The following is a 27602-nucleotide window of genomic DNA, read 5'->3' as shown; positions in this document are numbered from 1 at the left end:
GGTGGGCTGGCGCCGGGCCGTGGCCCAAAGCTGTGAGTCCCCCTCGCCTTTCCCCAACCCCCATCGCCGATTAGTCAACGCATTACTAAAAACGTGGACTCCCATCATGCGTAGCACCGTTAGAAGCTCGCTGAGGTTTATTTCCGGCTAGCCCCTCCCAGAAGTTTCCGTATGAACACAACTGCTGTTCCCAAATCCGCAGTGCTGAGGAGGCCCGTGCCATTCGGCCTCATCCCAAACCTCCCCACAGTCTTGTCCTGCTGCATTTCAACCACAGATAGGGACAGAGATGCCACCCACACTGGGTGAGATCCCACACACACTGGACCCACAGACACCTCCCTGTTGGCACGGCACGGCAGCGTCTTCGTAGGGTCTCTTCTAGAACGTAAGTCATGCCCGGGGAGCCCACCCCAGCTTGGGATATTTGGAGAGGAGGAGCCCTACCACCAGTGCTGTAGGCAGGGCGAGGAGGCCCAGCCAGCGCCAGGAGTGTGAGGAGGCGCTGTCCTCCAACACCCGAGTTCTCAAAGGTTTCAAGACCCTCTGCCACTGTGTCAAGATGGCAGCCCTAGCCCCGCTCCACTGCCCCCGTCCCATCAGGCGGTACTGGTAGGATGTGCAGGGCCCGAAGAAGACAGCCAGGGCCAGCCGAGGGTCGGTCAGGAGCAGCCGCAGCACGCTGGGCTTCACACCGGCACACGAAGCAATCTCACTGGTGTAACTAATGAAATTCAACTTCAAGTTCTGCTTCTCAGGCACATCCCTTCCATGGGCATAAAATCAATACAGAAAATCAAATAACATGTTATGTTCCCACCTTGGGTCACTGCTCTGGGCTCACAAAAGCCACCATGTTGCAAGGAACACAAGCTGGCTGAGCTCCCTCAGGCTGCCCTGCTGTAGGGTGACATGAAGGGACCTAAAAGCACCCAAAGAACCTTTATGCAGGGTTATCAGCAGCTGGCCTAGCACAAGGAAGAGGCTCTGTCTCCATAACCTGCTTGTGGTCTCTGAAACACAACCCACAGAGTGGCCTGAGCTAGGAAACTGCCCCTAAGCTCCAGTGGGCTTTGGGGATGGGATGTGGCCTTCAGCCCACGCTGCCCGTTTCCTAGACTGGGGAGGGAGAAGCCACGAGATGGCACCCTCTGTCTAGAGGAAAACAAAGCTCCACGCAGAGGTGCTGTGAGAGAGGGTGGGTTGTGCAGGACCCACAGAGGGACCTGCAGGTTATGGGTGCTGTGCTGCTTCCTCCCCACATCACTGAGGGTTTGCTTCATCCCAGAGCTCAGCATGGATCGGCAGAAAGGGTTTGGCAAGAGAAAGGTCCAACTTTTCTCAGCTTGATTTGCTTATGAAGAGCAAAGGCATATCACACTATGCACACTCTATGAGCCCAAGTAGAGGAGCATCACACACCTTTTGACTGGCAGCTGTTTTTTCAAGACTTCAGCCATCATCTTGCTGCTGGGAGGGAGTTTGCATGCGCCTGAGAAGAGTAAAGAGACCAGAAGTCATGTACAGACCTATGAGCAGAGCAGTTAGTAGTCATTCTTCCCATTTGATGCTCCAGCACCTTCACCAAAAGCATGTGGTGATGCCCAGCATGGTCCCAAGAGCAGCAAGGTGACCTGTCCTCCCTCCTCAGCACCTCCCCTATCCCTGCAGTCTCTCTCTCACCTGCAAAGACTCCTGTCACCCAGCGAGCCTGGATTTCTGCTCCCACCATCACGGAGCCAGTCAGCTGGATCAAACCGATGACAGCTAGCGTTGGTCTTTCCAGCTGGGGTGGGAAGACACATTTATATAGGGTATGATTACTTTTGAGTTGGTTGCAAATTGACTCTTCAAGAAAGGAAAATGAAAAATTGTAGCCTGTGGCAAAGATCACCACATCGATGTTCTCTTCAGTTGTTCCATCTTCAAAAATGGCTGAAGTTTCAGTGAACTCCTTCACATTTGATTTCAGCACAATGGTTCCAGAGAGCATGCAAAATGGCAGCTCTTCATTGATAATGAATTTAAAATTGGAACTTTCGCATGGAAAAAAAAAGGAGAGAAATGTTAGCATCCAAGGGAGACGCAATATGTCTTTTGTGGCCTTTCCTAAGAAAGCGGTGCTTGCGAGGGATGTGAGGGTTGTGTGCCTCGGGTTTGGATCTCTGCCCCCTGTGGCTTGATTAACCATTGCAAAACACCCTGATGTGGGGTGGAGTTGATACTAGGACCTGGACAACATTGAGTTCCCAGAACCCAACAGGACTGTAAACAGGCACCAAGAGTGTGAAGCCATACTAAATGCATTATCAATGGAAAAAATAATCCTCTCTGATGGTTTGCTATTCTGCAAATATCCTTTGAAATGAAAGATGATTTCACACTATTAAAAAATACATTCTAACAAAAAAAACCAAAACAAAACAAAACAAAACCAGAACAACCACCTTTTAGCAGAAGCCAAGCCGTAGATCTCATGGTTAAACCATGAATTCATCTTCCAAATCTTGATCCTTTTCATGATGGCTGATGGGAGAAGCCATTCAAGAAAGTGATTAAAGCGCGTGGTGTTGAGCATGTCCCAGGGTAAGCCATCGTTTGCCACCCGGCTGAACACCCACGTGGTGCTCCTGGCACTGAGAAATACCTGGCAGAGAAGGCAGGCCTGAGGGCCTCGTGCCCAGAAGCCTGACTTCCATTTTTGCCTGACGTAGCAAATCCCAACTCCTGTGCTTGTGAGCAAGGTCCCAATGAAGGCATCTGGTGTCCAGATGAACCAACCAGTTCATGGCGGGCTTTTGCAAAGTTCCCAGATAGTCCAAATTCTCCAGAAATTGCAAAGCTCATTCAATTGGCCTCAATTTAAGGCTTGTTTGTTGAGAAACCCAATGGGCAAGTGAGAGGAAATGCTTGGGGAGCAAAACTGTGAGTTTCTGTGGGTACTGAGAGGTGAAGATAGAGCTGTACTTGCAAGATGGACAGAGAGAAGAAATCAAAGGTGTGCAACATAGCTACTAACAGCGGTGCAGCAGTCTCATATTTCTGTTCAAGAAGGTGCTTTAGCATCTTCTGTGTGCTTGTAGAAAGTTTTGGGGAGGTATATGGGAACAGGAAGAGCTTGGCTGTGTGTCAGTAAAGTGGAAAAGCAGTGATGAAGCCTCGCTCAGAGAGTGAGTGGTTGAAGGGAAGGCAAGTGCCTAACGCCAGGAAGCGGTTTGTCAAGAACCACGCAAAGGAAAGGGAAACGTGTCCCTGTGGTGGGTCTTGCTAACCTTGGCTTTGAGAGAAACTCTGGTTTTAACCTCCCTCCTGCTTGTCCCATCTCCCACCCACCGTGATGCTGTACCTTTGCAGCAACATGACTCATATCCACAGCAATATCACAGGCAGTGTTCCCAAGTCCAATCACGAGGACCCGCTTTCCCTGGAAAGCAGCTGCATCTCTGTATTCCAGGCTGTGAAAGTACTGACCTCTGAAGCGGGTCTCAATACCTGTGCAGAGGGTGAGGAACATCTCCTATCACCACAGATTTGCACCGACTTGATGCCAAACCCGGTCATGCTGCTTTGCAGCCAAGCCCAGTGCTGCAAAGCCCACAGAACTCTCAGCTCCACCAGTAGTGGCGATGCTTTCACCTTCTCCCACCTTTCTGAGTAACCTTGTCATGGTCCTGCTCAGAAAATCCTCATGGAACAGCACTGTTGCATCTTCATGAGGTGGTTTATCCATTTCTGGATAGGCTCGCATCCATTTTCACGGGGCAAGGGTCACAGGTGCCCTGGCTGGTGAGCCTTGTGGAGCAGAGGAACAACCCCAGCCCACCCCACTGCAGAGGCAGGACTCACCTGGGAAAGAAGCCAATGGCAGGTGGGGCTTCTGAAAGATTCCTGCGCAGACCATGACAGCATCAAAGATGTGCGACTCCTGGATGCCCTCTGTCTCAGTGATCACATCCCACTGGCCTGAGGTGGCAAAATCCGGGCGCTTCCTCACACTGATAACTGTTGTCTTGAAAAGCCCAATAATGCAAGGATCAGAGACTGTGCTGTGTTTCAGAAAGGTGCTGTTCACAAAGGGCTGGGGCTGCTGGGCCTTCGGGTACCTTTCAGGTATGAACTGCAAAAATAAACCTACACCTTCCCCCTGCATGGGGCACAGCATGGGGGGCACAAGGCAGTCCATGCTCAAGCATCCTCACTTAAAAGATAGAGCCAAAAAGGCTGCATTGAGGATGCCCAGAGCGTGCAGAGCTTGTGGACTTCGCACCAGTCATTGTCCCGTCCCACCCATGTGATGGCAGCTCCTGCAGCCCCTCAGGCCGTCCTGCTTTTGGTCCCAGCTCACCTTGAAGCGGATGTGCCTCAGGAGCTGGAAGTGCCGAGCGTACATGCGGAAATACTCCAAGAAGAGGCTGTGAGGAAGGAAAGAGGGGAAATCCTCCGGGAAGGGGAAGTCACTGAAGCAGGACATCTCCTTGGAGGTATTGCTGATGATGGAGCGGTACACGCTGAGCCTCCCGCAGTCTGCATTGTCCTGTGAGAAACGAGCAGGGCTGTTGTGGGAGCACAGCGGAAGGAGAAAACCAGGCAGAGCTCACTCACTGCAAAGCGCCACAGCCCCCCGATGTCCTCGCTTCTCTCAAAGCAGGTGGGCTCCAAACCCTCATCCAGGCAGCACTTGGTGGCCACCAGCCCGCTGATCCCTGCCCCGATGACAGCCACTCGGTGCACCATGGTGTCCTGTTGGCAGCGAGGGGAGCACAGAGAGTGACCGACAAGGAAACGAGGAGTGCAGAATCAGCAAAAACACAGCACTTTTCCTCCCACCCCCATGGCTTGTTTTTGTGCTTTTGTATGTAATTTTCATTAAGTAGGAAAGAAAAAGGCTTTAGAAAAAAAAACTTCCACGATGCCTGATGGGATGGGGGCATGGAGCAGCGATTCAGAAGTAGCGCAGTGTTGTGAAAGTGCTGCTTGCATTACAAAACATGCAAGGCGAGAAAGCCAGGCGGGGCAGGGCTCAGTGGAGGAAGTGCAAGCTCAGCTGTGTAAACTGAGCTACGCTGAAACCAGCATAATCAGAGAAATGAAAAGAATGAATCTGTGCAAACTCTGACTAGATAACTAGCATTTCTCCTGCAGTCTCAAGAAAGATTCATTTATAACTTGCTTTCAAACAATTTTACAGTCGAAGATTAAGTTAACTTAAATAGGAGCTGGAAAATAGTGCAGAAATCCAGAGAAAATCACCTGGGAGAAGCAAGGAACTCGAATACGCCCACAGATGCTCTCGTCCAGCTGCAGCTCTCTGTGCCACAGGAACAGGTGCAAACCCCATATAGCAAAGTGAGTGTGCCTTTAAGCCAGTCACCACTCCATCTCCATAAAGCCCCCAAACTCACCCGCCCCAATACCAGTCCTGCTGGCCAGCTGTCTCAACAACGCACAAAACGCAGCCAGAAAGGAATTCAGAGCAAACTTTCACTGTGCCTTTTCTCCTTCTCTTCTCTTGGAGCTTCTCCAAGCATGGATTTAAGGGCGAAGTGGAATTCTGCCTGGCCCTGCTCACAGGACTGCTGCACCACTGACCTTTATACCCATGCTCACTCCACTGCCGGTGCTTGAATGCATGCACAGCAAAGACATGGACCTTAATCCCCAAGGCAGCATGCTTTCTTGCAGGGACTCCCACCCATGACACTGGTGTCATGTCTGTGCCTGAGGACCCCTGCATCCTGCCCCATCACTGGGCACCCCTGGGGCAATGGGCCACCAGGCTCCCTGTGCCTGCCTGCTGGCTTGGGGGGGTATGGACTACTGAATGCTGCACATAAAATCTCCACAAATGGAGGTCACCCACTGTCACTGGAGGAGGTGCTGGGGCCACATGCCTTGGTTGGCTGCAAGGTGCTGTCTCAATGAGTGAAGACATCCCCACGTGCCCCACTGCTGTCACCAGTAGGAGATGCAGGGGCCAAGGAAGGAGAAGGACAGACAGGGTTGGTCAGAAGCAGTATATTAGACTTGGTGCCAATAAAAGGGGCAAGGTTTTCCACGTACACCCTACAGTCAATTTTGAGGATTTTGTCAAAGGACAGCTCAAACCTTAATGAGTTGGAGGAATGAGTCTGGGTTGGCAGAGGAAATGGAGGTCAGATGCTCTGCGTCTGCACTGCTGTTGTGTCCCAACAATTGGATCACTCTTAGGAAAGGCACTGGGGAGGCGGCTTCTTTGCCCAAATCCTGCCTACCACAGCTTATGCAGAGTGATCCTGGCTCTGGTACACCTTCCTCACATGCAGCAGTCACCCACGAGTTGCACCTGAGCTTCCTCTGCACCCTGGTGTACCTTTTCCAAATGATCTTATTAAAATAGGATTTTTGTTCTTATTTGGTTGTGGTGTTTCGTTTTTTGTTTTTTTTTAAAAGTTTATTTTTAACTAGTTTTGCCTTTGCTCTCCCCAGAGACATCACGTGCTATGTGAGAAAGGCAGCAGCACCCTCTAGCTTCCTCTCAAACTCATTTCCACTGTATTCTGCAGGAAGGCACAGTGACTCAGAAGTTTGCTTCCAGCTCACCTGCCCAGCAGAATGCACAGCTTCTCCCACCGCAATATATAAATATATAAAACATACTGTAATACATAATATATACAATATATAAAATAACCACATTGCACAGTTCTGTTAGATAGTAATTATTCTGATTCATATCCATCCTCTGTTTTGCTTTTCTACATCTTTCTTCCTTTAGCGATCCAGGTGAAGCACAGATTAATATAACACACTCAATCTTGCCCCATTAATTTCCCAGTAATACTCAGCCTTTGATTTGACCTCTTGGCAGCCTCCAAGCCCCTTGCTGAGGCCTTCAGACAGCAGTTCACTGTGACTCAGATCTCTGTGCTGAGAGGTGAGATAATTTGTGTGTACAGCTTTTTTTTCTTTTAATTCTGCTGAATTAATTTGCATGTATTACCATTAATTTCTCTGCCATTTTGTCTCAGGATCATGGCAAATTCCCCAGCTCCCCAAGCAAGCTTCAGTCTCAGCTACCTGGAATCAATACATTCCCACCCTCAACACGCAAAATATCAGTGTCAAACCACAGGTTATATCAGCTAAGCACAAGCAAATAAATAAGTGGCTGGATGCAGGCATTTATAGTTTCCAGCCTCTGCTATAGATGCAGGGAGCAGCACATGCTTCTCTCTATCATCTTCTCTTTTATTCCTTCTCCATCACAGAATGTGGAGGCAGCTGACAGAAGGGAAACAGATGAGAGCATCTTGGGGGATTTAACTTCTAAGGGGGAGGGATGCATGGTCTCATTCTGCAATAGTAAATGGGGGAAGCCTTTGCCCAGGGGGACAGGGAAGTCTCATTACTTGTATTTAGCTCAGCAATGCTCGTCCTGCCAAAGCATGCTGAGATGAATTCACCTCCACCTTTTCCTCTCCTCTGGTGTTCACTGGGGACAAATCACCTATCCTTAAAGAAGCACCAAGTCCTGCCGAGATGGATCCTCCAGAGTTCCTTCAAGACTCACATATACACACCTGAATTTCTGTATTCATCTCTGTGCTCTGAAATATTTGAGAGGCAAGATGTGCCCAGCCTGAAAGCATTTTAGTACAGGAGAGCCAGTGTAGAAGGCTACATTATCAACGAGCTCCTCTTCAGAGCAGTCGTGGAAGACAATTGAGTTGTCCTTCAACAATATCTCCAGAACAGAATCATTATGGTTTGAAAAGACCACTGAGATCGCTGAGTCCAACCCCAACCTGCCTCCAGCGTGCCCACTGGCCTTCCCTCAGTACCACACCTCACAGTTCTTGAATATCTCCAGGGATGGTGATCACACCTCTTCCCTTGGCAGCCCATTCCTGTGCCCAAACACCCTTTCCAAAAAGAAGTTTTTCCTAATATCCAACCTGAACCTCCACTGGTACAATTTGAGAACATCGTATTTCATTTTCCCCATTGGTGGTGGTGCCTCCATGGCCACACAGCTGACCTCCACCCTGATGTTCTGTCCCGAATTGCCCACGCCAACCACAAGGACAAGATTCCCCTTAAATCTACTGGGCTGTCTGTACTGCTGGCTAGGAAAGTACCAGCCTTAATTACTTGAGCACCTGTTACTTCTACAGGGACAAGTTCTGCAGGAACAATCCAGGTGGCAAGAGAAAAGAGCTGCAATTGATGGCCAGTGGAGACTCAGGGAGGCCCAGCCCTCCATCCCTCATACACAGAATTGGTGTTTCCCTCCCAAACTGAGATCTTTCACATCTCTGCACAGCAGACAAACCTTTCATTCCCTTTACCTGGACTCTTAATTTACAAACTAGACGAACATTTAAAGCCATTTAATCTTCTCTCTCTCCTTTTTTTTTCTCCTCAATAAAGAAATCCACCCCCTTTCTGCGTGCCAGCCAGGCTGCTCATAGAGCCCTGCAGTTGCCCTGGAAACTCTCTTTATGAATCTGCAGCTCAGGGACAAACCACTGCCAATTTTTCTTGCAATCATGTTTGAACTACCCCTCTTTATTAGCCTTGCAAATATTTGTGCCTAATCTTTGGAGCTCTGCCACTTCCTTTCTTAGAAAAACATTGTCAAACATACATGACTGCTCCAAGCCCATGCATCCTGTCTGCTGCCCCCAGAACAGACGCCACCAGCTTTGGTACCGCTGCAGCTTTAGAGATGCTTTGCTTCTGCCTCCCAAAGCCTTCCCGCTGGGGAAGTTCAAGACAGACAAATGGATGGCTGCAGGATTGCTGCAAGCCACAGTTTGATCTCAGCATGGTCACCAGCCTAGTGGCACACTGGCCAAGTGGCACCAGCTCCTCCACTCTAGGACATGCTTCTAGCTGCTGGGGGACAGTGGTGCTTTGGGGAGACAGTGGCACACAGGGGGACAAATAGTCAACAGCAAGTAGCTTTCAGCAAAAAAGCAGGTTTGGACAAATTCCTTTGTAACACTGCATTTCCTATGAACAATTTCAGCTTTCAGTAAGAACTTCAAAACTCTTGGCTTTCCAAGTTCTAAATGAAAACTTGACTTTGTCAAGTTATAGAAAAAAACTACAAGCATAGGCAGTTTATTTATTCACTACTTTTTTTTTTTTTTTTTTTCCTCCTGCCTTGCATGTCAGGAGTTAACTTGCATGACAAACATTTCAGCTATGCATAGCTTTTCATTCCCTACTCTATAGAAGAGAAGCCAGAGATAACACCCAGGACTCCATGCCCCTGCTTGCCCCATGGCAAGAACTGCCCTGCTCCCATCCTTTCCCTATAGCAGCTAACCCCAAAAACAATGGGGGGAAGCAAAGTGTTCAACTCACTGCTCAGAAGGGCTCAAAACACTAGGGAGCCATGGATATTTCTAGCTATCCCCTTACCTCCCAACAGCACACTCACTGCTGCAGGTGAAGCAGCCCCACCTCAATTTATAGGGAACACATGGTGCTACTGTGGGACTGGCTGCACTCATAGTGGTTACATAACCTGGGTTTGCTGTGGCACCTGGGATCTGGCACCAGGCCACCTGGGCGGTGGTGACCACCATGGATAATGGTCAAAGGGATTGTGGTGGTAGGAAGGACTGGTATGATCCAGAGGCATCCCAAGCTTGTTTGGGTGGTGGTGCCCAGCAAACTTGGAGAAGGTGAAGTAGCCACCAGCACAGCAAGGTCCTAAAGGCACAAAAAAGTGGAAATACTCTCCAAAATATCAATGTAACAAGTAGCATCATGCAGACATCTCCCAGGGGTGAATTATCATGGAGATTAGGGAGATAGAGTGGCTTGGGATGCAGCTACTTAATGTATTTAAGAGAGACTAGAAAAGAAAACATTAAACCCCTGTAGATGGGTGTGTGGGTACACAGAGGTCATGCAGGACTGTGACTTTAGGACAGCTATGGTTTAAGAAGAGACTATGAGTGTTTCTGCCCTGCCCCTCTCCCACCCATTCAAGATCTTGCACCTGCAGAAGTGTTTGCTAGGACTTTGCAAGAGAACATTGCGAATCCACAAGGGAAAACATGTTGTTCACATACTTCTTGTTCCCTGGATTCCTCAGCCTGGATTTTCAGCTGCTTTCTGTCAGTGGGACATCACTGTCCAGGCTTGCATACTGAAAGGAGAAGGCCAGGAGAAACCAAACCATCCTATACAGGCTTCTTGTTCTCTCATCGAGGCATTTTAGATGCTTCCCAGCACCAAGCAGGAGGATGAAATCCCATTCCCCTATTGCCCAGGGTGGGGAGGCTGCAGGAGTGGTGGGGACAGAGGAGGCTGTGTGCAGCTGCTGGTAGCAACATGCCCCTATTTTTTAGAGCTGGATTTTGGCCCTGAAAAATTTTGCTGAATTACTTGTGCATTGAGGCAGGAGGGATGTCCCTGGGATCAAAACGCAACTTTCCTGCTAAAAACACAAACAACAAAACCCACTATCCCAAGCAGGAGGGGCTGCTTTCCTATTTACTCTGTGCTGAGAGCAGTGAAGAAGACCCCAAAGCAAGCGGCAGCAAACACCAGCAGCACATTTTTGTTTCTTCTTATCAAAACCAGGTATGTTTAGTACCTTGAGCTCTCACAAGAGATGCCAGAGAAGAGACCCAAGGGATGTGCCAGGGCAGGCATGGGCTTGTGAGGACAAGTGCTTTACTCCAACACACCTGGCAAAATTTAACCTGGTTTAATAAGAAGTTCTATGTTTTCCACGTGTGCAGGCTGTGGACTTTGTCATGGTGAAGCCATTGTCCTCGTTAAACCTGCTGCCTCCCATTGTGTCAGTGGAGGCAGAAAAGAGGCTGCCCTTAGCTTCTTGGGTTTGGAGGTTTCTATCTGCACAGTGAAATGTTTCCATCAGGTGATGACTTAAAAATCTTCACAAGATCAGACCTGGTGGATGCATGCTCTCTCCCTTGTTCACCATGGCCTTGTACCAGGACACAAAGCAGACCCCAACCACAAAGCACCTTCCTACCTCTACCACAGTCCTAAAGTGTTTTTAAGAATTCTGTCAACACAGTTGGTCACATTCTATAAACACTGACCCTCCTCCTGAGCTAGGTGTTTAAATACTTTCAATTCCTACAAGTACTTCAAGAGCACCTCAAGCACAGGTATGCTGTGCTTGACATTCCCAAACTGTGACATAGAGACACAGCAATGCTCCCCATCCTACAGGGATGAGCTCTTGCACCACCTCAGCCCCAACCCCATCTAACCTGTTGTGTTGATTCCCAGAATGAAGTTCTGGGAAAGGACAAAAACCTGAACGTTAGTCAACCTGCTGCTCTCTGTGCACTCGAGTCATAGAACCACTGTGATTGGAAAAGACCTCTAACACCTCTTCCAACCCCAACCCAGTTCCACCATGTCCACTGCCCACATCCCTCAGGGCCACACCTCCACAGTTCTTGAGCACCTCCAGGGACAGCGATCTCACCACCTCCCATGGCAGCCTGTTGCAAATTTCCATAGCAGAGCCAGGCTATCAGCTAACCGCATTTGGAGAGATTCAAAGACATTTTGCAATATCACCTCTCCATCAGTTTAAAGGTCAGCTTCCTTAAATTGATAGAGGAGCTCAAGGCTTTGCTTGCTAATTGGCTGGAGGAGATGCGGGGTGCTCACATGTGGTTCTAGTGCCATAGGGCTGCACTGCATGTTAGGAAGAAAAGAGCATGGGACCTCCGGTTTCTTGTATACAAAGTGGATCTGGAAACAGCACCAGAGGTGAGCTGGCAATGCCTTCTCCTGAGGTTGTTTTGACCCAAGTACTATCCCACCTAGGATAGTAGAATCCTCAGTCTGGCCACCCCACGTCTTCATTTGCTAAAATAATGCTGACTTTGCTGAGCTTCCTTGTAAAGTGCAGTTCTCACCCTTGCTGGAAGTTTCCCACAGGCTTGGTTTTTGGTGGTTTTTTTTTTCAATTTGTCTGAAAGGAATATCACCCAGTTGTAGGGTTGCTTTCTGCAGCTTCAGGGCAGAATCATAGGAGGTACCTGAGGTTGGGCCCACCAGCACAAGGTATTCCTGCTGCAGACTTCTACAGCCTGTCCAGCTCCAGACACGCCATCTGCCCCCTGAGATGCTGTTCCCCATCTCCCAGCCCTCCTGCAACTCTCCGCCCAGCTCCCAGCCCCATCCACCTCCTCCTTACATCAGCCTCTTTCCCTCAGTTTTTATGCAGGCTCTCAAGGCATAACCTCACCTCACCCAATGTACTGAGGGGGAAATCCACCCAACCTACAGCAGGAGACACACAAAAACTGTTGCTGGTTGCATCTCGAAAGCCTTTGAACCAGACAAGGATAAGCCAGGCTGAGCCTGCTGGACTTCAGACCTGTCTGGGCACAGGCTTTTAAATCTGTTTGCTATGAGCAAACCTAGCAGAGAGTAAATAACAGGTCTGGGAAGACTGAAGCCAAGACTCATCTCTTCTGACCAGGGATCAGCTACGCTATACCCTGCACTCAGAATCACCTAGAAAGTGGGACATGGCCATGGTCCTCACCACGAAACCACCAGTCCATCTTTTTGCTCATCAAGAGTGCATTCAGATGTTTTATACCAGGCTCCACCCTAGAGTGAAGTTTTGTGCCCATAGAGATGTCATAACCAACTCTCACTTTCTACATACAGCAATAAGCAAAGAGTAAGGGCTGTCTGGAATTCACACCTGAATGAGTAATTGTTTTTATTATCTGTAGCAGTTAAAGTATTTTGCTGTTAACACTCAAGTTAAAGTAATTTCCCACATCAAGCCCAATGCCTGGCTCAGCTTGCAGCCCAGAGCGTGTATTGATCACAAAATGCAATAAAATTCACGATGCTAAATGAAGAGCAAAATCTTTTCCTCTCATCTGAAATGAAAAGCGTATCCACATTTCAGCTGAGACAGAACTGATTTTTCCTTCACAGTATCTGGTATGATGCTGCGCTTTGGCTTTAGGAGGGAGCCATCATTGATTACTCAGCAATGCTTTAGCTGTTGCTGAGCAGCACTGCATAGAGCCAAGGATATTTTTGTTCTCAGCTTCTTGCTGTCCTGGCTAAGGGATGGAAACAAGGAGGCGGGCAGGGATAGAATAAGGACAGCTGACCTCAAATAGCCAAAGGAATAACCCATACTATACGGCATCGTGGAAGGCAGAGGTTGGCCGGTGGGGAAATTGCTCATGCCTCATTTGTTTTATGTATACATTCATGTGTACACATACATGCATAAAATAATTACAACTATAATCCTTTTTTTCCTTTCTGTCTTTGTAAACACTTTGTAAAGTTTTTATCACAACCCCTGAGTTACATGTTGTGTTTGTTTGGTTTTCTTTTTTCCCCAGTTCTCTCCCCCATCCCACTGAGGAAGGGAGGAGTGAGTGGTGGCGCAAAATGCCAGCTGAAAAACCCTTTTTAGAGCAAACTGTTGATGGCTCCAGAAGCACCACAGGTGGTTACTGCTTCTATACACATCAAATAATCCATCACGCAATGAGCAGAGAAAGAGTAGAAGCTGGTATCAAATGAAACATTGGGCACATCTCTGCTCTGCTAAAGCCACATTAGCAGGCTGGGATGTCGCCTAGCCCAGGCACCTCTCACACCTCAGAAGTGCAGGCAAGCCAATTTAGCCCAGAGCATACATTTTACACCAAAACATTTAATGAACAGGCAAACATGTTATCTCCATTCCTCCACTATAGAAAAAAAAAAACTGTAGGAAAAGTTGGAATTGAAGCCACATCTGAGAAAGGTCCCAAATTCACAAGGCACCAAGGTTACACTGATTTGTATAGCTGTATATTATATATAGGGGAGCTCTTGAAGAATTATCTGGGCAGGGAGTAAAGCAGGAGCACAGACAATGGCCAGCAGGAAGTATCCTGCATACAGAAGCCACTTGGTAAGCCTGCAGCCCTCCCCATCCCCCTACCAGTAGAGCACAGTGAGGAGGAGGAGAAGCGGGAGGAAGAGCATCCCCAGCACCAGCAGGCTGGGGAGTGTAGTGGTAGCAGGGGGGGCTTCACGTGTCCTTGTGGCCTTCAGTGTCCGGTCCCACTGAGTGAAGATGGCTTTCCTGGCTCCACTCCACTTCCCTGGCCCTGTCAGGCGGAACTGGTAGGGGGTGCAGGGGCCAAAGAAGACCTTGAGGGCCAGTAGTGGGTCTGTGAGCAGGAGCTTGAGTACATTGGGCTTCACACCGATGTCTGAGGTCAACTCATTCATGTAGGTGATGTAATCAGTCTGCAGCGTGTCACTTTTCCCGAACCTTTGATAGAAAGGTAGAGGAAGAGAGAGACTGCTTTAGATCTTCTCGTTATTTCTCTCAACATGACATTTTGTGTTCTTGTTGCTTGAGGAGACCCTGTAACAGCAACGAGGATGGGCAGGGAGGAAATCCTCCTTAAATTTAGACATATTCAGTGCACGGTCAAAATAGCACAGGGATTTGGCAGAGAACACAGCTTTCTGTGCTCGGCAGCAGTCTTTTCCCATGACATTAAGGCAAGGGCTGGGAAATCTGCTCTCCCACAAAGCCTTGAGAAGGGGGATGATGTCAGTCTAGGGAAGGTGGCACTTGTCCCTGCCATCCCTACAACTGGGGAGCACTTGGGACATGGCCACACATCACTGCTGCTGGTGGTGGTGGTGAAGGAATCTGGCTGCCCTTGCAGCTCTGTGCTTTGGAACTTCCTGCAGTGCAACAGTTTCTAAAAACAACATAAAACATTGCTTGGGCCATATTCAGCTTTGACCATATTGATATTTGTCAAGTATTGCTTCACTATAATACGAGACACGTGCAAATAGGAGGGTAAACAAGACCTTTGTGTACTTTATGAAACAAAAAAATGTTACTGAAGAATGAGGGAATGCCCTGTTTTCGCTGGGGCCTCACTTTCTGTGCAAGTAAGAAATGTTTTTTTCAGACCGATAACACTCTACAAATGCTGCAAAGCAGCATTTTCAGATGGGAAATCTTACCATTATAGATTTTCTGCACAGATTCACCCAATTCAACAGCCCTGAGGCAGTTGGAAACCTGAGAACTGACACAAAGGAAACTGGGTAGGACCTTCCTGTGTTGGTCCCTGTGGGTTTGCTCATCTGGGACATGAACAGGGTAGTTCAGAAGGGTCTCCTTGCAAGGAACTTGCCCCTGCTGCAGCCCTCCCCATGCCCACATCCGTCCCACCCAGGCTGAGATGACAGCAAGTCTTTTCCTCTTCCTTCCTGGGCAGTGTCCTATGAGTACACCTACCATTTGATCTTATTCCTCTTCATCTCCTCTATGTCCTCCAGCATCTCACTGACCGAGGGGAGCTTGCAGAGCCCTGGAAGAGCAGGAAGAGTGTCAAAGGGTGGGATGCCCATGAGATCCCTCCTGCAGCAGGTGGGGTTCGTAGGGGTCAACTGAATCCTTGGGCACTTTTCTCTTCCCTTTGGTGTCAAGATCTGAGTTTGGATCAAACTTGAGCATTGGGGTTGTGATAAAACAGGTTGCCCTCTCCTTTAGGATGCATGGTGATGCCCAGGTAGCTGTCCCACCACAGGGACCTCACTGACATCTGCAGCTGATCAATAAGTGACTTATTCCCCATGGTGCAAGGCAGCCCATCCCAAGGAGAACCATTTACTGGTATTTCCAGCACTCATGCACTGCCCTCGTTTTTAGTTTGAACCTGTATATTGCTGATGGGAAATGCTTCTTCCCATTTAGGGACCTTAGCTCATTCACCTACCCTGAAACACCTTGACCGCCCAGCGGCACTGCACATCTGCTGTCGGGATGGCGGATCCAAAGGACTGGACCAACCCAATGACTGCCATGGTTGGCTTCTCTAGCTGAGGAGGAACAATGCATTTGTAGAGGTTAATCTCCTTGTTCCTGCTTTCGATGATGGATTCATCCTCCATGAAAGGAAAGGAGTGAGAGTAGCCAGTGGCAAAGATAACCACATCGAGGTCGTCCTGCACAGTCCCATCTTGAAACAAGACTGACTTTTCTCTGAATTCCTTCACATTTGGCTTTATCAGCACCACACCACAGGTGATGCGGCTCAGGATGTCATCATTCAACACCGGTTCCCTGCGGGATGCTCTGCAAGGAAAAAGTCTGAGTTAGCCCCTGCTGCTGGCCCTGGACAGGCTAGATTCCACTCTGCCCGGGACCAGCACTTATGGTGGCCTTGAGAACAGATGGCTTCATGCTTACCCATCCACCGGCATTAGGCCAAAGTCCTCATGTTTGTACTGCTGGTTCATGCCCCTGACATAGAGCCAGTCACTGACTGCTTTGGGGAGAAAGTTGTCCAGCCACGTCCAGAAGCGGGTGATGAGCAGCATGTCCCAGGGGTAGCCAAAGTTCCAGACACGGCTCATCACCCAGGAGCCACTTCGGGAGCTCAGGTAAACCTGGGGGATGATGAGACAGGGGTGAGCCACCCCCGTGGTGGCCACTAGCTCCAACCAGCCCTGGTTCAGGTCTCCATACCTGCGAGGCCACAGTGCTGAGCTCCACAGCAATGTCACAGCCAGAGTTGCCCAAGCCAATCACCAGCACCTTCTTCCCTCTGAACTTTTCTGGCTCCTTGTACTCTCGGCTGTGTAAGTAGGAGCCTTTAAACTTCTCTATCCCTGGGAGCAGGAAGACAAAAAGGGATAAGACATCAGTGAAGAAGTGTGTCTGTGTTAACCTTGGCTGCTCCCACTCCTGCAGGCATTGCCAGAGCATGTTTGGGAGTTGCTCACAGCAGAGGGATGCTGCAAACCTGCAGAAAGGTTTTGTCTCTGGATTCATTCAATATTTAAATGGGGAGGAGCATGAGAGAACAGGATAACTTTGTGTGGTATTTGTGTTCCTTAAAGGTATAACCCAGCATCACCCTGAGACACCAGACCAGCCACGGTCCATCCGCTTGGTGTGTCTTTGTGCCTTTGCACCAGTGATAGGAAAACTTGAATTTTTAAAACAGAAGGTGACAAAGGACGCAATGGGAGTTTTCCCAGCCAGCATCCCAAGACCTCACCTCCTCCAAACAGACCCCCAGCACCAAATACTTCTCATCACAGGAAGTTCTCCCACTGCTGATCCTGTAAGCAGAGGCAAAGTTTGCGCACAGCATTTGTACTAGAAACCATGGAAAAATGCCAAAAGAAGTGCTTTAAGAAACCCTTTAGTGAAGAAACTTCTATTAAATGGAAACACCCTGCAATAATTTTTCCAGGAAACATTAGCATTGCCTCCAGTAAAAACGCCCCTGCTTTGACATGGTTTGGATACAGTCTTTTGTCTTAAAAAAAAAAAAAAAAAAAGTTTTGATCTCCTGAACAGAGCTCACCCCTAACACCAATCTTTGATGCTGGAAAAAAAAAAAACATCCAACATTTGAATGTAAAGTGCACACGTGGCTGTGTGATGCTGAATCAAGTTCATTTAGTTTACCTGGGAAGTGGGCAAGAGGGAGGTTTGGGTAGACATGGTGTCCAGTGCAAACCATAACAGCATCGAAAACCGCTGCCTCTTCCTTCCCGTCTCTCCGTGTAACCACCTCCCACTGCCCCGTAGCGCTGAAGTCAGGGCGCTTCCTTATCTTGGTGACTGTGGTCTTAAAGGAAAGGGATAAAGGTGTAGAAAGCACTCCAGGAGACCCACTGCAGACAGGCATGCTCTGTCCTTGTCCCCACCAGACACAGTGTCACAGACCTGGCAATTATTTTGGATGGAGAAAACCCACCAGCATCCTCCCATTCCATGTGATTTTCCATCCCAGTAGTAGTGGTTTCTCCATATTGGTTGTTTATTTGACACAACCCAACCAGAAGCTGGTGAGACCCAATTTAACAAAACTAGCAAGCTTCTTCCCCAGGATGTCTATCCCAGGATTTTCTTTGAGACACAGCAGCAATGTCCATCCCGCCTACCTTAAAGCGGATGTGCTGGAGAAGGTCAAAATGCTGTGCGTAGTCACGGATGTACTTATGGAGCCTTGTGTTGTGTATATAGTTGGGGTAGTCATCAGGGAAGGGGAAGTCAGGGTAGCACATCATCTCCTTGCAGGAATTGGTGAAGACAGTGCGGTAGATGCTAGCTCTGCCTTCCTCTGGCTTTTCCTGGAGGGACAGGAGAGGACTTTGGTTAGAGGGGTCAGTTATGGACACCCCAGAAAGTCATAAGCCACAGGCAAGAAAATGCTAAGCTAGTCTGGATATAACCTCACCCAATGTCATGACTGCTAGGAGAATCTCAGTTTTGGAGACCTGAACCACAATATCTGGCTCTCAGAGCAATGTCTTCACCCACCTCCTCCAATGCTTTCTATGCCCTCCTTTCCTGGCCATGTAACTCCCAGCCTGTCCTTCCACTCAGTTTCACCAACCAAACCTAGAAACGAGGCCACTGAGCACCCCAGAGGGTCATCCCTAGCCCACTGCTTACCTTTCTCATACGCTCACAGGCTTTGTGGGCTCATCCTGAAGAGCCATATACAGTACATCCCTGTTATAACCTCAGAGTCCTCTACTCAGTATAATATCTTCTGCATTTACCTTATAGAAAGATCACCTCTGTTGATGTCTGTGCTCAGCTTTGCGCAAACGCAAAACAGCTGCTATTTTCAACTTCAGGCCTTGCTTCTTATAAACATCACTTGCAGAGTTCAAAGTGATATTTCCGTCTGCTTAGCTGGAGCACACAGGGGACATTGCAGACTTATTGCTCAAAAGGGAAAAAAAATCCAGGTAACATCAGCAGCTAAGAAAAATACTTTGTCCTAAATCTGCTCTGCCTCTGGCCTGCGGGCCAACAATCTTGTGACACAGCAAGGATCACATCCCTGCCAAACTCTCAGATGTCCTGTGTACAAGATGATCCAGCACTGTTGTCTGGACACCGGGGCATTCAGAGCAGCTGCTGACTTTTCTGGCTGGGATTTACATCCCCAGCTTTGCCCTGGTGGTATTAGGGGGATGGACGCACCTGCAGCAAGGGGACAGCAAATTTTGGGTGACCACCTCACTGCAGGTTCACCTGCTCAGTAAGCAGAATGGAGCAGATGTGCAACATTTACCACATCTTTAATAAGCCACAGAGGTAATTAATAAAACAGTGTTTCACCCATGCAGAACTGCCACAAAACTGTCTTTTCTGCTACAAAAGTTTGGTTAAAAATACACCTAAGGGAGCTTGAAGGAAACTGAAGAACAGAAGGTTATTTGCATCAGAACAAAAGAAAAGAAGAAAGAAAAAGAAAAGGAAGAAAGCCCCACCAAATTCTAAGTGTTTTATTACTCTTGTCAAAATAAGAGTCTCACTGGGGCTGGAGGTGTCCGTGTTCCAGCTGATTCTAGAATCAGCAAACCCAGATCAGTATCTCGCTGAAATTACTCTGTACAGCACTTTTGCATTCCAAAAATGTTCTGGGTTAAAAATTAAACCAACTCCTCAGCTTTCTAGTGATAGAATGTGTGGGCGACCCCAGGCAGAGCTCATAGGAACACCTCAAAGCCATCAAGTATAGTAACCAACTGACCCCTATGAGTGCAGATGTGCCCCGAGGGGCCGTGAGGAGAGCATTCTCCAGGCACTTAAGAGCTGGTTAGCCATTGCCCAGAGCTAACCTGATGTCTTCACCCCTCTACCGTGAGTTTTAACGTGATCATTTCCTCCACTTGAGTGGCTCTCGCAGCCACCACTCCCCAAACTCTCTCCTAGCCCCAGGCTGCCAGAAGAGCACGCAGCCCAAGCCCCTCACCGTGTAGCACCAGAGCCCCCCGATGTCCTCACTCTGCTCGAAGCAGATGGGCTCCAGCCCCTCTTCCAGGCAGCACTTGATGGCTGCCAACCCGCTGATGCCTGCGCCCACCACAGCCACACGTCGCACCATGGTGTCCTGCAGGTGGGAGAGAGGCTGTCACAGTGCCATGTTGTGATCCTAGGCCGTCTGGCCCCATGCAACACCTGGAGCTTTTTCATCTGTCCTCGCTTACCTGTGCAGCCTGCAGTGCCTCAGAGCTTGGAGTGGGAGCTGTGGGAGGAGAGGATCTGTGGCTTTGAGGCGTTTCCTACCAAGAGAAAAGCTTTTATCTGGCACAGCATGGGAGGCAGGGCCAGAGCCCTGCAGCAGTTTGGATGGCTGCCTTCTGTTGGGTGGACTTTAGCAGTCCCACAGCTGCAACATGAGGAGCTGCGGGCTCAGAGCTCTTGAGTTGGGAAATCAGTACTTTGGGCTAGAATTACTTCCAAACAAGAGGTCAAGGACACAAGCAGCTCCCCCCAGCACCTCTGCAAGGCTGCATGGCAACATCCAAGTCACTGAGAGCAGATGAGGCTCTGGAAAGGCTGCACAACAAGTTCTGAGTTCAGTTCTGGGCCCCTCACTACAAAAAAAGACATCAAGGCCCTGGAGTGTGTCCAGAGAAGAGCAGCAGGGCTGTGCGGGGTGTGGAACACAAGCACGATGGAGAAGAGAAGCTCAGGGATGGAGAAGAGGAGCTCAGGGGACACCTTACTGCTTTTGCAAAATGCCTGAAAGGAGGCTGTGGTGAGGTGGGGGTTGGCCTCTGCTCTTGGGTAACAGCAACAGGATGGGAAGTGATGGTCTCAGGTTGTGTCAGATAAAACATTTTAGTGGAACCACGCATGTATTTTGATACGTAATCGTTTGTTGACAGGGTAATTTTATTTTTTCTTCTTTCCAGAATATAAAGTACTTAAAATAGCAAAGATTGAAGTAATTAGCTTTTTAAAATTGTTTTTAATATACATATCTGGGCATTAAAGAACCATAAAGGTAGGAAGTGACCTCTGGAAATCCCCCAGTCTGATCCTCCAGTCCAACTGCCATGTTAAGGCATGTTCCCAGAGCAGGTTGCCCAGAAAAGCATCCAGGTGGATTTTGAATATCTCCATATCAGGAAACTCCACAATATCTGTGAGCAGCTTGCTCCAGTGCTCTGTGGGTTAAGTAGGAATACAGAAGCTTTAAAACATCTGAGGTCAAGAGCTTTACTGTACTAATATAATAAGAAAATTCTTGATTTTCTATTTTTCCCTATAGGCTTTTTGGAGGAGATACTCTGCAAGAAAAAGTTATTTACAGCTAAGATACTATGTTATTTTTGTACAAAGGATAAGGATGTTGTTATCTATCACTGCATAAAAACAAATTCTTTGGGCTACTGTTACAATTCAGAATCATCTGCATGCATCTAAACTGGCAAAGGAAGATCGATGAAGATACAAAATCTTAAGGTCTTCAGCACTCACTATACAATCTGCATTCAGAAAATGGAGAACACACAAAGTTCAAGAGAAATTTAGAGCAGCTTTAGTGCTCCGGAAGTATTTCAGAAAATGGCAATCTTCAAAACTGGCTAAAGGAAAGAGCTGCCCTTGTCATTCAGTCTTGGCATAGGACTCACAGAAAGATGAAACAGTTTTAAGCATAGCATTATCAAGATTCAGGCTTGGTACAGGTGTCAGATAGCTAGGTGTATTTACCAGGAATACAGGACACAAATAGTGACCATTCAGCATTATTACAGAGCTTATAAATTAGGGAATAATGAGAGAGAACTATTTGCAAAAGCGTGCAGCAGTAGTAGTTCTCCAAGCTGTTTCTAGAGGCAAGAAAGCACATATACTATACAGGCAAACAAAAGCAGCTTGTGTTGTTCATTCACTGTGGAAAATGAGAAAAACAAATTTTTACTATTAAAAAAACCCTGTCACTTTATTGCAGTCACATATGAGAAAACGCCAACAGGTAAAAATATACGAAGAGATGAAAAACACCGCTTCTGTAATTCAAGCTTGGTATAGGGCAAATGTCACTTCTGAAAAAGCAGCCTCATCTTTCCAGAAGCATCTGGCTGCCATTGTCCTTCAGACTGCCTACTGAGGAAGGAAAGCTAGGAAAGCAGCTCACATATTGAGATCTGTGATTAAAAATTCAGTCACGTTTCCGTGTTTATGTCATCCAAAAGAGATTTTAAAAATTGAGAAATGCTACAGTGAAAATTCAAGCTTATGTAAAAATGAAACAAGCTTGTAGGTATTACTGTGCCTTCAGGGAAGCACCACTTTATGTCCAGTAAAGGTATCAGTCTCGTAGATATGCTCTTCAACTTAAGGAATATTACAGGAAACTGAAGGGAGATTGCATAAGAATTCAAGCTGCAGTTTGAGGCTATCTTGTCAAGAAGCAAATAAAAAGGTGAAGGAAGACTGCAGTATTTCTCCAGGCACAGTATCGAATGAGGAGGACCAGGGCACATTATTTAATTATCTACTGTTGTCATTCAAAAACACTTCTGCCTCTGACAGAATTGCCTGTGGTATGCACAGAAGTTCCTGCAAGTTAAAAAACCAGCAGCGTGCATACAGGCAGTCTACAGGGATCATAAAGCACGCAAAGAGCTTAAGCTTGAACACTGAGCTGCTGTCAAAACTCAAACAGCTTTTAGAGCTCATGCTGTAAGAGAAAAACAGAACTTGCAAGACTAGTAAAGGCAAAGTCTGACCTTCCTAAAGATAAGAGCAGTCGTGCTTACTTTACAAGCAGCTTTTCACAGTTACCAGGTTCAAAAGCAAATTCAAAGACAACGTGCTGCAGCAGCTGCAATACAATCTGCCTTCAGAAAATTCATGGCTCTGAAAACGCTCAGACTTGTGAGCCATGCTGCGCTCACTATCCAAAGGTGTTACAGAGCCAGCATCATAAGCCAAAAACAACGGCAGGAGTACGCTGAGCTGTGGAACAGTGTAGTACATACTTCAGCAAGAAAAAAGATTCAAAAGCAGCACAGCCTTGCAACAATTCCTCAGTCCTATTACAGAATGCATGTCAATCAATTAAAATTTAAAAAACTAAGGCAATTCACTCTAGTGATTCAGAGATACTTTACAGCTTACTTTATTAAAAAAAAAAACAGCGTGCACTTTATCTAAAGACAAAGGTGGCTGTGCTAGTCTTGCAGTCTGCATGCTGTGGGATGACTGTGAGGAAACAGCTGAGGGAATTAAGCAAAGCTGCGACAACAATACAAGCAGCCTTCAAATCGGACCTAGTGAAAAAGGACAGTTTAATATACATACGTGGGCATTAGGGAATCATAGAGGTAGGAAGCGACATCTGGAGATTCCCCGGTCTGATCCTCCGGTACAACTAGCAAGACTGGAGATACGTGTCACAAGGAAGATTAGGTCTTTTCTTCAGATGGCTGTGCAACATAGAAAACTCGCCCAACTTAAAAGAGCGGCTATTACATTACAAGCCTATTACTTAATGCACAAAGCTAAATCACAGCACGTGAGCTATAAAAAAGCAACTGTTGTCTTACAGCAGCAGTACCAATCCCACCTGATTGTAAAACACCACAGAATGATATATTTAAAAACCCAGGAAAAAAACTATTATTGCGCAGGCTACAGTCAGAAGATTCAATGTAAAGAAGATGTTCCAGCAAATTGAAGAACGAACAATAAAAATTCAGGTACTTATACATGTATAGGATGTCGTTTGTTGTTCGCTGTTTACTTGTTTTGGAAAACTGCTACTATTTCAAAGGATTTTGAAATCCTGCCAAAATCAATTGTACAATAAAATCTTATGTCCTCGTCTACTTTGCCGTTCCATTGACATTGTTCTTCGTACAGCTCTGAATCTTACCCATGTTAAGGTATTTCTCACTCTGACCAAGTTTTGCGTAGTTGTTTATATCTCACAGTTACATTGGCCTGCCAGTGTGGAAAGGTGTGGGAAGGAGAGAGAGTGTGCTGACTTGAAAATTGGCTCGTGATTTCCCAGGGCCTGACAGATCATGCGAGACTGTAGGAGACCTTAAAAAAAAAAAAAAAAATGTTTTTCTAAGCTACAAGATTATGATGGAACAAAGGGTTCTTATAAGGATGACTTATAGAAAATCTGACCTGCTATTTTAAGGGAGGTAATTTTGTGAGATTTCTTACCGTCGTGTCATCAACACATAATAGTGTGCATCTCATCCATCTGAACAGTGTTCATCACAGCATCTCCCTGAAATGCTGTTCTGCCGTGCCTAGGAATTGCATTTTCTTAGAGCACAGTCAAGAAAACCAAACCAATAACCTCCCGCTCTCTGTTACCAGACAGATGTTCTAGATGTATTCCATGTTTTGACACATTGAAAAGCAAACACTGAAAATTCAACTGTTGAGTGTTGATGTTAAAGATTCCTGAGAAGCAGCATTCTTTTTGTATTCCCTTCTATTTCCTGATAAATGTACATCAGTGTCACTGAAGTGCTCTGCTTAGAGGGTGAAACAGAAACACTGTACCCAAAAAACTGAATGTAGTTTCTCAAAGTTATCTTGCCTAGGCTTTATGAGCAGAACAAAGACCATCACTACTAAAGTTTCACTCATTTCTAGCAACCACGTTTCCTTCACAGCATAAAAGTGCAAAGGGTGGAAAAGAAGTACATTTCAAGTAAGTGGGCAAGTCCAATGAAAAGTATTTAATCAGTACTAAGATGAGACTTTCTGGTCCTTCTAAAGTGTTCCTGAAGTAACTGTAAAGCCAACCTACATGACTGTAATAGCAGCTTCCAGGTCAACAGATGATGTGTGTGCATGTCTACAAGCATGACGATGAAGTAATGAAAATGGAAGCAATTCTCAAATGAGAGCCGAGAGCAGGAAACTCAATGCTTACATTTATAAGCTAATCTTTTAAGTGTAATTATTACTGTGATTTACAAAATTTAAAATCGGTACTAATTGTTGATAGCGACTTGCTTGTTTTGTGTAAAGCTGTGAAAGATTAGTGTGATACTTTCTTTTCCTTTTGCATTTCATTTTTGCTATTTTAAGCCTGTTGGTGCCCTGCTTAGACGAGCAATAAGAGAAAAGTCTCTCTCGTGCACAGAGTCAAACACAATCTGCCTAATTTTAGTTATGAACTTCAAAATGCAGCTATCCGAGCAAAGAAGGGAAATTAAAACGGGTTTCTTAACTATTTGTTATGAGCAGGCATGTTAGTGAAGTTCCATTTACAGGGTCAGTTTAATTAGGGTATGGAACACAAGTGTCTAGGCACTACGATACCACAAAGAAGCTCATTCTCGTTTTATATAGTCCCCAAATCAACAGATGCTAATTGAAACAAATTGAGGAAGTGATGGTAGTACAGATAGGTGCACTCAGATTCCTAGCCTGACCGATAATGGTCAGATTTACAAAAACATTTGTAATACTTCAAGCATAACAAGGACAGGTACAAAACCCTGTGCTGCATATTCTGGATCCGCTATTTTGACTGCGGCATAGGCAAGATTCACGAGATAGGCGTAGGCGAGATACGTCGTGCCTCTTGTCGTCAATGTCATCAGCACTGTTATTTCTGTAGCAACAACATGCTGGCCTTACACCCACCTCTTGCTAGAAGCATAACAGACAACACCTGTGAAGATAGTCTTCTGATCACCCATCACATTCAGATCGCAAGGAGGAAAACCGTCCATATGAATGAGAAGCGAAGCGGCACTCTGCCTCTCCTTTACCGACTTTGAGCCAGCCACCTCAGCAGCCAGATTAGCTCAGCACTTTTGATGGGCTTTTGACCGCTGAGGTAAAAAAATGTCTAAAAATCACATTGCTTATGTATCCATTATCACAAATATACGAAACTAGGTATAGCCACGCTCTTCCTCTCTCTACTTCTTTTGCCCTCAATCTAAGCACAGCTCAGATTTCCTGAGGCAGTAGCAAGAACAGAGCCTGTTATCTTGCGCGTCCCAAGACAACCTGAGGTTAAACTACTCCAATAGCCCGTGTCATTAAGCACTTAATAAAAAATGAGTAATGGAGCACTTGCTGCTCAAAACAGAGGGATGCACTTTTTCATTCAGTAACACAGCGTTCTGATTTTAAAAAATCAACGAGCAGAAACTGAACAGCAAAGTTTTGTTACCATTAAGCGAGGTATTCTTTATAGGCAAGGCTGGGGCAGCATCGCGATAACTCTCCGAGAATGCTCCGCCAGTCGATTGTTCTGAAATGGGTTGTATTTCCACATTCATTACCTTCCCACATTCATTAACCTACCCACCCCCAGTGACCGTCGAACAGGCATGGCCTTATTTTGTGATCTTTGATGTCATCTGGTGTCCTAGCATTGCGACAGTCCGTCCTCAGTGGTTGTTTGTCTGTTTAATCAATTATTCTGGGCAAAATTCAATTTAAAAAGGAACTGTGCTCTTGCTTGAGCTAATGACTATAAATGATTATTTTATATGTACATTAACAAAAAAAACCTCATAACTTGTCTTGTTTATTTTTTAATTAAATTTAAATGAGTATGGATTATACAAAAGATGCTTTTTGACTCACCTTTCGCATGCAATTAATCATAGCTCAAAGTTCAGTTCCTCCTTTCTTATCATCTGACCATCAGAAAAGCAACGTGAGGTGCACTTTCCAAGAGTCCAGCAAAAGGCTCTTTCAAAGAAATACCAAGTCCTCTCGCAGTGTACTTCAGCTAGCTCAACGACTGGAAGTTTGTTGTGTCATTGACTGGAATACGCTGCTGTTCCTAAGGCAGCAACAGCTCACACAAATAATGGTAAGCCCTGTGCTGTTATGCTATTTGTCTCCCAGAGCAATTCCCTGATTATGTTCGAGTAAATGGAAGCCTTTTGCAAGCTGCAAGACGACCTGTCACTGAGCCTGCTTCTTCTCCCAGAGCACGTTGCAATGTATCACACAGTCTCGGCAGGATCTCTGCTGATGGCTGTGAAAATACATCCGTAACAACGCACAATAAGAACATTTGCAGTTCTACAATTATAAATAATACAAATGAGTGCAGTCTAACTCTCAGGATTTAAACCTAAGAATGAAACTGCTACGTAGTTTATGTGCATTTTATCGCTGTAGGCTTTTCATAGTGCCTGTGTCCAACTAAAATCTCACAGAAAGTCTTCCTACCAATTTATAGGACATGGGAACGTAACCCAGAGCATGCAGCACAGAAGTGTTTGCAAAGCTCTCCTTCTAATCCACCTGCCTGTCATTTTCTGGCACGTATCATTCACCCATTTGGCCATTGGTCACATTGCAGCTCTGGTATTTCCACCACCATCTTTAGTCATGTTTTCTCTGAGATCAAAAGGTTTAACAAACGTTCTTTTGCTGGTTGGTTTTTGAGGTTTTGGTTTGGTTTGGTTTGTTTTTTGTTTTTTGGGTTTTTTTTTTTGGACTAGGGGCGAGGGAAAGCACATGAAGCACGTGGCAGGGGTCTCTCCAAACCATCCAGGCCGGGGCGTTCTCTGGAAGCGTCATTCTGTGTCATTCCATTTGCGTCAAATGCTAAGCGATCCGTTTGAATCGGGTACGATTATTTAACTTGTTAACGATCCCAACAACGAGGCGAGAAGGAGAAGCGCGTAACAAACTGTAATCTGAAGCGTAAATTCAGTCCGTAATTCAGATCTGGAGCCCACGTGTCGAGCTGTCAGAGCCTCGGGCCGGCCCTAACCAGACCCAGCCTCGCTAACGAGCGCGAGGTGCCGCGGGGCCGCGCACAGCCGCGCCTCGC

The 27602-nt window shown here is 46.8% G+C and overlaps 2 protein-coding genes across 9 annotated transcripts; both read right to left on the bottom strand.

Moving 5' to 3' along the window:
* Positions 1 to 107: 107 nt before the first annotated feature.
* On the bottom strand, positions 108 to 6319 carry LOC122160517 (dimethylaniline monooxygenase [N-oxide-forming] 2-like). Of its 4 annotated transcripts, XM_042819075.1 has the most exons (10): positions 5403 to 6084; positions 5251 to 5308; positions 4603 to 4740; positions 4346 to 4534; positions 3847 to 4009; positions 3347 to 3492; positions 2448 to 2647; positions 1684 to 2036; positions 1423 to 1492; positions 108 to 766 (listed from the first exon to the last, which is right to left on the bottom strand). In XM_042819075.1, exons 1-10 carry the CDS (start codon positions 5732 to 5734, stop codon positions 394 to 396), a joined length of 2022 nt encoding a protein of 673 aa, XP_042675009.1. In that variant the 5' UTR covers positions 5735 to 6084; the 3' UTR covers positions 108 to 393. The 4 variants fall into 4 exon arrangements, with proteins under 4 accessions (XP_042675009.1, XP_042675013.1, XP_042675012.1 ...); XM_042819079.1 differs by lacking the exons at positions 5251 to 5308; positions 5403 to 6084 and adding an exon at positions 6106 to 6319; XM_042819078.1 differs by lacking the exon at positions 5251 to 5308 and having other exon boundaries at positions 5403 to 5490.
* A 7345-nt stretch (positions 6320 to 13664) lies between these two features.
* Positions 13665 to 26081, bottom strand: LOC122160518 (dimethylaniline monooxygenase [N-oxide-forming] 3-like). Of its 5 annotated transcripts, XM_042819081.1 has the most exons (13): positions 25977 to 26075; positions 23996 to 24084; positions 23697 to 23866; positions 23123 to 23247; positions 20014 to 20088; positions 19779 to 19916; positions 17950 to 18138; positions 17471 to 17633; positions 16520 to 16662; positions 16241 to 16440; positions 15768 to 16126; positions 15287 to 15359; positions 13665 to 14293 (listed from the first exon to the last, which is right to left on the bottom strand). In XM_042819081.1, exons 6-13 carry the CDS (start codon positions 19908 to 19910, stop codon positions 13954 to 13956), a joined length of 1599 nt encoding a protein of 532 aa, XP_042675015.1. In that variant the 5' UTR covers positions 19911 to 19916; positions 20014 to 20088; positions 23123 to 23247; positions 23697 to 23866; positions 23996 to 24084; positions 25977 to 26075; the 3' UTR covers positions 13665 to 13953. The 5 variants fall into 5 exon arrangements, with proteins under 5 accessions (XP_042675015.1, XP_042675014.1, XP_042675016.1 ...); XM_042819080.1 differs by lacking the exon at positions 23996 to 24084 and having other exon boundaries at positions 25977 to 26081; XM_042819082.1 differs by lacking the exon at positions 23996 to 24084 and having other exon boundaries at positions 23123 to 23201; positions 25977 to 26081.
* Positions 26082 to 27602: the final 1521 nt, after the last annotated feature.

This window comes from Centrocercus urophasianus, unplaced genomic scaffold, assembly GCF_019232065.1.
Source record: "Centrocercus urophasianus isolate 14NV4802_14NV808 unplaced genomic scaffold, USGS_Curo_1.0 seq_18, whole genome shotgun sequence".
NCBI classification, from domain to species: Eukaryota; Metazoa; Chordata; class Aves; order Galliformes; family Phasianidae; genus Centrocercus; species Centrocercus urophasianus.
The sequence above is the reverse complement of the archived record's forward strand: the minus strand, read 5'-3'. Positions and strand labels throughout refer to the sequence as shown.

Excerpts from the sequence above, each read along its gene's own strand:
- LOC122160517 (XM_042819075.1), bottom strand. The coding sequence starts at position 5,734 with ATGCAGGGGTCCTCAGGCACAGACATGACACCAGTGTCATGGGTGGGA. Across the intron at positions 5,309-5,402 it reads CAGGACTGGTATTGGGGCGG|AGAGCTGCAGCTGGACGAGA; the intron begins GTGAGTTTGGGG and ends CCTGTGGCACAG. Across the intron at positions 4,741-5,250 it reads GAGTTCCTTGCTTCTCCCAG|GACACCATGGTGCACCGAGT; the intron begins GTGATTTTCTCT and ends CGCTGCCAACAG.
- LOC122160518 (XM_042819080.1), bottom strand. The coding sequence starts at position 19,910 with ATGGTGCGACGTGTGGCTGTGGTGGGCGCAGGCATCAGCGGGTTGGCA. Across the intron at positions 17,634-17,949 it reads TCCAGCACATCCGCTTTAAG|ACCACAGTCACCAAGATAAG; the intron begins GTAGGCGGGATG and ends CTTTCCTTTAAG. Across the intron at positions 16,441-16,519 it reads TCAGCACTGTGGCCTCGCAG|GTTTACCTGAGCTCCCGAAG; the intron begins GTATGGAGACCT and ends ATCATCCCCCAG.